Raw genomic sequence first — 8,452 nt, forward strand, 5'->3', positions numbered from 1 at the left:
CGGCGCTGTGTAAATGACGTTACGGCGGCACTAGTGATACTCAGTTGTAATGGAAACACAACCGAGCCGAGCCGTGCCGAGCTGAGCCGTATCAAGCCGAGCTGTGCTAGTGGAAATGCGCCATTAAAGGCTTATTTGATAAGTCATGATTGATGATCCCTATTGCTACTTTATAAAGAGTATCTACAAATACACTTTCACTAGACTAGAATTATAATGTGGCCAATGAGAATTAAAAGTCAAGTTGTCTCCATTGCATCCTGGCTGTCAATCGCAGTAACATTAGGCATAAATGAAGTGTGGATATTCCCATCACTGTAATAAAACCGTGTGACGACGTCTATGAAATAACCACAGGTGCTTTAACAGGATTAAACAGTGGGAACCAGAAAGTCCTGCTGCATCCATCAAGCCTGCATATTTTCTTTTTGTGATAAACAGGATGTGAGAAAACTAATGAGTCCGCGTACAGATGAGACAAACTGTTTTTCAAAACCACAGGCAGGAATTTAGAGGAGCTGTCGTCACGTTGAGGACAGGAGCCACCTAACAGCTGACGGGCCCCGAGCTACAGGCTTCAGTCCTGGCCACGGTGTTTGGGGGATTAGCCTTTTGAGCTGGTAATGGATGAGTACAGACTCAGTTTGAGCTGCGATGCCCTCCACGCAGACAGAAACAAAAAAATGACCTCCAGGCCAAACATGAAACAACCAGGACAGATGTATGAAAGCGATGCGTGTTTGCTCGCCCCTTCAAACGGCTTATAAACAGCTTCGACAAAGCACAGGGAGAATCTGCTTGTTATGCTTAGATTGCTCACAGATTTACAGGCGTCAACACAATTTCAGACTGTTATTCATATCTTACTATTATTCCACTTGATGAAAGCATTCAAGGCTGGAAAGAGAGATGTTTACGAGTCCAACTAAATCAAGAACTGTATTTAATTTATTATTAATGGCATTTAAAAGCAGCAGTTTTAAAATGTTTTAATACTTGTCCGCACATACAGTATCAGGTCCGCCTCTGTTATGGTTCAAATTAAGAAAATCATCTCTGTATCATGTTGTTAAATAACACTGCTGTCAATTAGGGACAAAGTAAGATTCATTATATAAAAGACTTCCCCATGTCTGAGCAACTTTTGGAGCTATAACTGTGTGTTTTTCCTCCTTTGCCACGGTCAACATGAACCATGACACACTTGTAGCAGCATCTGATAAAAGGCCTCCCCATACACACTGATGCTAATGAGAGGGGAGCGTTTACTACGCGCCAAGAGAAGGACGGCTATTCTTCTGCAGGCTTCAGCTGGGAGTGAAGCTGTAATTTAGCAGAAACAGAACGAACATGTGTGTGTGAGACGTCATGTGAGCGAAGGCTGGGGAGGACAAACAGTGGGACTGAGTTTCAGGGTGAGAGCAGCTGTGATTACTTTTTACAGACGGGGGTTGTAATTTTGACCCAGAGTGTTTGAAATGTCCAGTTTGGGTTATCGCTCAATTTTCCAGAAGCTCTATGGTCAAAGTCTTACCATTTTATTTCAGATATGTGACAAATTCTATTTCATCTTGATGTTATTGTTTGACAAATCCAATTAAAGGGCCATTAAACCAATGATACATCAGTATACCCCGATCTCCTTGGTTCCTACTAAAGATTCAAATCTTGAATGCATTATTTGAAGTGTTAAAGGCTGAGGACCATTTGATGGAGGAACTACTTTCAGCTGTGGATGAATACACATTGTGCTCTATAAGTGTTGATATTTAGCAACAGGACAGTGTGTGGGATTGACTCAAGATAAACTACAATACCCATGTTCATGCTGATGAAGGAACATGTCACACAATTCATAAAGCGTTTTGGTCTTTTCATTTGATTTGTTGTCAATAAGAAAAATATGGAGACATCACCAGAGACAATCCAGTCTCTTTTCGTTTTGTCTGATTTTTGAAACAAACATAACGTCCAAGAGAAGTTCTCTTAAAAGCTTTCCTATAGGCTACCTTGTCAGCAAGACTGATATTTGCATAAAATTACTCTGGGTTTTAGCTTTACTTGAATGCAGCGCAACAAGCTGTAAACCAAACACTGACCAATTATTATCATGGTTTGCTATTTACTGTACACACGGAGCAACATCATGTCTCTGATGAACCTTTTAGCTCTGGTTTGGTCTCCACCAGCTCCTTAGTGAAATATCTCTCGCTAACTTGTCTGTCTTATCAAAGTATTACCAGTACAAACAGCTGTGGTGAAAGTAAACCAAAACAGCAGAGTTGTGGGCCTATTAAACAAAAACAAGGTGCTAAAAAGCATCACAGAGCTTAGGTGGACAGTGTAGGGACAGGATGGAAAGACTTTGTTTGTCACAACTGATCCTATTGACATTTTACAGTCATTTAATCAGTTTCATTGACAACTACTTAACTAGCAGAGCTTAGAAAATATATATAGAAAAAAACACATCAAATTAACCAAGCTGGATCGAATCTTGTGGATTTCTTTGGCTGATATATGATGATCTATCATTTTCTATATAAATATAGATTAGTCCATCCAAGCTAACAAGTAAAAGGCTGCACTGGAGATCTCTGTAGATACAGGAGAAGATTAAGTTAAAGAAAACACTTCCCAGCTTCTGTGCTCTCCTCTAATGTAATGCAGCTGAGCTATAGTGAGTCATTAAAACAAATAATAGTCTCCCACACTTCCGGCGATGAGGAGAAACAACTGGAAGAGAGGCATTCCTTTTATTTTCCATAGGGTCGGGAGGAGGAAGTAACTTACTGTCTTTAGGGACGACAGGGCTGGATGTTCCGCCCGCTGAGGTCCTTCCCACTGGGCTGGAATGCTTGGGCCCGCGGCCAGGGATTTTCAGTCCACTGGACTTGAGCATATTCATTCTACAGTGGCAGGGAGACGGTCCGGGACCTGAGAGCTCCTCCCTGGGTGATGAAGGCTGTGGATCCGGGCACTAGATCTGGGAGTGGTGGCTGTCGCTCTCCATGTTTAGCTGCTGGGATCAGAAAGGAGGGAGAAAGGCGGTCACACATGTGAAAACATAACATTATGATAGGTAAATAAAGCAGAATGAGGCTTGATTTAAAAGGATGCATGTTTGTGTTATTAAACCTCCAGACCTGTTTGAATGTAAAAGACCTTGTGGGAACAAAGAAGAATAAAGGACAACTGCTTTTTCTGAGAGGAATATAATGAAGTACGATGACAGGGTGCAGTATGTTTGCACGGCGAAGAAAAACAAAGCAGTGAAAAATAAATAGCATATTTATGTTGAGATTTATGCAATTTCCAGTCTTCTTATTACTTGGAAATTACCATATATTTCATTTTGTGCATACTTGTCTTTACTGAGGTATCAGCTCACAGCAGCAACCCAGGGGCTGAGACCTCCTGATGAGTCACTAGATAAATCTGAGACTCCTGTGTTTTCTTTTTTCCTGTTGCACACTGGATACTTCTACCTCCTCTGCCCACTGAAAACCCTACCAGATGAAACAATCTGAGAGGCTTGAAGATGAAAACAAAATCTATTTTTGGATGAACTGGTCTCAAGTCGTGTCGACACATCGACAAGTAGAAGAAAAATGTCAGAAACCACTGGTTTAGAAGCAGCCCTGAGCCCCCTGATATTAATGCTTCTTCAGTTCTTCTATACTCTTTCAATCCTACTTAATTATACTGACCAAATAACAAAGCATCCTACTAGGGTTTATTTACATTTAAGGTTAAGAGGGCGTCACCATGCCATTGCCAACTGGCACCGATAATGTAGGAGACTTCATTGAGAAGATGCTGCCTAATGTTCATATTTCCATTGGCTACACTTACATTACCCTTCCCACATAGTAAAACAGTTACTACACTGCTTCATTAGTGCCCTTGAGCAAGGCAGGAAGCACTCACCTCATTAATCATAAACCCAACACTGAAGCACCACAGATAAAGTTGACTGGAGTCATTGTTGTGGTTGTATTTAGCAGTTTGATCATCTAAATGTTAACCTGGTTGACTATCTAACACCTGTGATAAAGCAGCTGCACATTTAAATTCAGGTCATTATAATAAGCCTGCAACTGTTTTTAATCATTACTGTCACAGCAAATGCATCATCATTAATAACACCCCACTTCCTCATATATCCTCTCATGCTCAACTTATCAATTTCCACAGGGTACAAGAATGTGACTGAAAGCCAATGTAGGCCGGTACCCAAGTGGAGCATGGCCTACAAATCATGGCTCAGAAACCATTAAGACAATATAATGCTGTTATAGCCGTCAATAAACACACATCTGGTTGAGGCTTTTAAAACTAGACACTGGGTGTTGGGAGAGAGAAGCAGGCTGCACATATCACAACAGGCTGGTTCATTTGTCCATTTTATTTACTCACATTCAGATGATGCATCTTCATTTTAGATCAATCAATCCTATTAAATCTGTCCAGAATTATGGTTTTTCTATGACTAAAGTCAAAAAGACAGGCCTCTGAGTGTATACAGCAGATATTTAGCCTGAGCTATTCTTTATGTGTGTGCACAGGCCTGATTTTTATTCTCAAATCGACACCTGGTTTCAGTGAAAACAGGGATGAAGGCGTTGGGATGATAATGCGCACCTCTACAAAATCTAACACAACGCCAGTTTGATCCATTGTTGTAGCTACTGCGACAACGTGGTCCAGACTGCCCTTCACTTCAAACCACCCGAGTCCCCTCCCTGCACATAATAAAATCACACAAAACCACATTAATAAAGGAAATTACTAACCTTCCTGTGTGAAATTAAAGCGTCCGTGAGGCGATCCGACAGCCGGCCAACTTTCAATTTCTTGCCTGAATAAGAAGGGGATCGGCGGCTGCCACTCCCTGGGATGCAAATATGGATGCTGAGCAGAAACTGAGAGGAGAAGCCAGCGTGGATCAGCGGCTGATGGCAACAACTGCACTCACACACATTACACACACACACACACTGTGTCAGCGACAGACCGGCGATGGTTATCAGTTGGCCCGCCGATTCATTTTTTTCCCCCCAAGACAGATAGCTCCACCAAAGAGCGGAGGAGATTCGGACATGTGTCGTTGTTTCAGTGGCCCACCGCTGGCACACAGGTCCGCACGGTTCCCGAGATGAAACGCAGCATCAGCAACACTTAAAAAACAACTTTTCTCTGGTCTGGTTCTGGTTTAAAGGCGAGACACTGGCTCGGTTTCTGACTTCCCCTCAGGTCTGTTAAGGAAAAAAATTCCCCGGCCTCTCTCCGGCTCCTGTCTGGCTTCCCACAGTGGTATACGGGGGGTTTGTTAGGTTTGCACAGCCTCCCTCTGACTCAACCCACCGGCTAGACTGAACAAAGGGGTTGGGGAAGCAGAGCCTCCTGTGGGAAAGACGAGAGTAGTCCACACTCCACAGGCAGGCTGGCTCGTCTCCGTGACGTACTCCGTTTGAACCTATGAGGATTTTTTTAACTCGCCCTCACTTATCGGTCACAGATGACTCATGAAGCATGACTCAATACCACTTCCAATTACTGGCACCGCTTGTTCATTCGGCTCCAATTAAATTAACAAAAATACATCTTCTGCAATAAAATGGCCACGTTTTCACGGAGAGTCCTCGTGCTCTTCACCCACCGTCGACAGTGTAAGCTAGCGGCTCGCGCCATTGGGAAAACATAGCCTAGCAAGTTTAAAAGTCAAAATTTAGCATATTTAACATCCTGTCTAAAACAATATGCGTATGCCGAATGGAAGAGTGTTTTTTAATATCCCACAATATGATTTTTATTCACTTGTCAAAGACCTGTGTCTTTATATGTGGTTAGGGAAACATTAAATGTAGATTTTGAATGGAGTTTGGTTTAGGCTTTTATCTCAGACCGACCGCAGGCAAAGCTGCAGACAACTTACAGGTACATTTACTCTATTTAAAGACACAATGTATAGAAGAATAAAATTGTCAAAATGGTCATTTAAACTAGGCCACAGTCAACGTGTGACCACTACAGAAAAACGCGTGGGCGATTCAGTATGATTCCCAGTAACTCTGTGGGTGGGGCCCATCGTTTATATGGATACTCTTCAAGGTTTCCGGTTGGATTTAAAAGCCTGTGATTGGTCAAATTGTCTGCTCCGTGGGCGTGAACCGGTTTAACATATGTGCCGCGAAACAGACCCGACCTCTACTGCTGCACTGCTCATCCACTCCCTGTCAGGGATACCGGTAGGTTATTAGGCTATGTCAGATTTCAATTTGCGCCACAGTTTATTTTGCAGCTATTTTACACACTGTAATCAGCAGCTATTTCTTAAAGGAACATTTCTGTCTCCCAGTATCACCTGCATTTAATATGTAATTTCTTAGCCTACATTATGCTGGCTTAGATTGTGCCTAGTAGGCCTATATCAGTTATTTAGACTGATTTCCAATATAAAGCTGGATAGGAAGTGTTCATCCTGCCTTTTATTCTATTGTATTTTATCTCATTTTAATGTAGGCTGTTTTTACTTTCATGTTTTGAAATAGATTATGCTTTTTTTTAAAGTATATTTTTGGGGGTCTTTTTTGCCTTTATTTGATAGCTCATAGTGAGATAGACAGGAAAGGGGGAGGCAGAGAGAGGGGAATGACATGCAGGAAAGGTCTGCCCGACGCGGGATTCAAACCGGGGACGCCGTTGAGGACTAGCCTCTACATGGGGCGGTCGCTTTTAGCCACTGCGCCACGCACCGCCCCTGAAATACAGTAGATTATGCTTTAAAAACTGAATCAGTTCAGTTCAGTTCAGTTCAGTTCAGTTCAGTTCATGTCATGTCCCAAAGGGCAATTTGGGTTGCAGCTCATAGAATCACATAAAGGTCAAAACAAAACAAAATGATTGGGACAGTACGGTGGCCAGTACAGACTTATACAGGTTACAACCAGCCATTATTTCGAGGCATTCAGTGCTCGAAGGAGACAGGCACAAAGGAAAGTCTATATCTATTTTTTGTGGCCTGAGGGACGCACGCTCCAGGGTGAAACTGCCTTCAGCCGTCGATTTCCAGGCTGCGCAGCCTAGGAGGCTGCACTATGGGCTGCACAAGCGCCACCCTCAACTGCAAGCGGCAAAGCGGAGTGATTCAACCGAGCAGCAACCTAAACAAAGCGCTTATTAGCAACACTGCAAACTGCTTTAGCTAGATATTTAAGCTGTTTGATTTGACAAATACGAGCAAGAGCTAGATTTTCACGACAAATTATTATAGCTAACCGAGCCTATACAGAGTATTTTTGTAAATAAACTGGTTAGTTGAGCTGCTCGAATTTTTTAATTTTAAGTGCCAACGTGAGCTGTTTGTTTGTTGATACAAAAGGCATCAGCATGAAAGGCTGATAGCAGAGATTCCTTGCAGGCTGGCCATAATGCTATGATAATTTATCATTATTCAGTCATCTGCCTTCAAGGCTGATTGTAGAAGCTAACTTAGTGCCTTGCAGGCTGATTATTAGGTTAATGCAGATTTCACATTGCATATATTTTCATTACTGCCTTAGCTGCCTTCAAGGCTGATTGTAGAAACTATATAGTGCCTTGCAGGCTGATTATTAGGCTAATGCAGATTTCACATTGCATATATTTTTATTAGCCTATTGCATTAGCTGCCTTCAAGGCTGATTGTAGAAACTGCCTTGCAGGCTGATTAGGTTAATGCAGATTTCACATTGCATATATTTTCATTATTGCCTTAGCTGCCTTCAAGGCTGATTAGAAACTAGTGCCTTGCAGGCTGATTATTAGGCTAATGCAGATTTCACATTTCATTATTGCCTTTGCTGCCTTAAAGGCTAATTGTAGAAAATAGTGCCTTGCAGGCTGATTATTAGGCTAATGCAGATTTCACATTTCATTATTGCATTAGCTGCCTTCAAGGCTGATTGTAGAAAGTGCCTTGCAGGCTGATTATTAGGCTAATGCAGATTTCACGTTACCTTTGCTGCCTTCAAGGCTGATTGTAGAAACTATAGTGCTTGCAGGCTGATAATTAGGCTGAGGATAATTTCATATTGTATAATTGTCATTATTCAGTCTGCAGCCTTCAATGCACTAGTTTCAGCCTTGAAGGCTGCTGACTAAACATAGAAAATTATACAATATAGCCTAATAATCAGCCTTCAAGGCACTATTTTCTACAATCAGCCTTTAAGGCAGCAAAGGCAATAATGAAATCTGCATTAGCCTAATAATCAGCCTGCAAGGCAAGTAGTTTCTACAATCAGCCTTGAAGGCTGCTGACTGAATAATGAAAATATATGCAATATGAAATCATTAGCCTAATAATCAGCCCAAGGCACTGGTTTCTACAATCAGCCTTGAAGGCAGCTACGGCAATAATGAAAATATATGCAATGTGAAATCTGTATTAACCTATAATCAGCCTGCT

The 8,452-nt window shown here is 42.0% G+C and overlaps 1 protein-coding gene across 12 annotated transcripts in view; it reads right to left on the bottom strand.

Moving 5' to 3' along the window:
* The window catches only part of clip2 (CAP-GLY domain containing linker protein 2), a 48,701-nt gene extending 43,142 nt beyond the window's left edge, over nucleotides 1-5,559 (bottom strand). For 3 of the 12 annotated variants that reach the window (XM_085798323.1, XM_085798319.1, XM_085798313.1), the window contains exons 1-2: nucleotides 4,797-5,365; nucleotides 2,794-3,022 (exon numbers count right to left, since the gene is read on the bottom strand). In XM_085798323.1, the coding sequence (XP_085654449.1) occupies nucleotides 2,794-2,908 (115 nt within the window). In that variant the 5' untranslated portion in view covers nucleotides 2,909-3,022; nucleotides 4,797-5,365. Of the gene's footprint in view, nucleotides 1-2,793; nucleotides 3,023-4,796 lie in introns of all 12 variants that reach the window. The other 9 variants (XM_085798326.1, XM_085798324.1, XM_085798321.1 and 6 more) reach the window with 8 other exon arrangements.
* Nucleotides 5,560-8,452: the final 2,893 nt, after the last annotated feature.

The sequence above is a fragment of the Trachurus japonicus genome, chromosome 14 (assembly GCF_045865225.1).
Source record: "Trachurus japonicus isolate A0001 chromosome 14, Traja_1.0".
Taxonomy (NCBI): domain Eukaryota; kingdom Metazoa; phylum Chordata; class Actinopteri; order Carangiformes; family Carangidae; genus Trachurus; species Trachurus japonicus.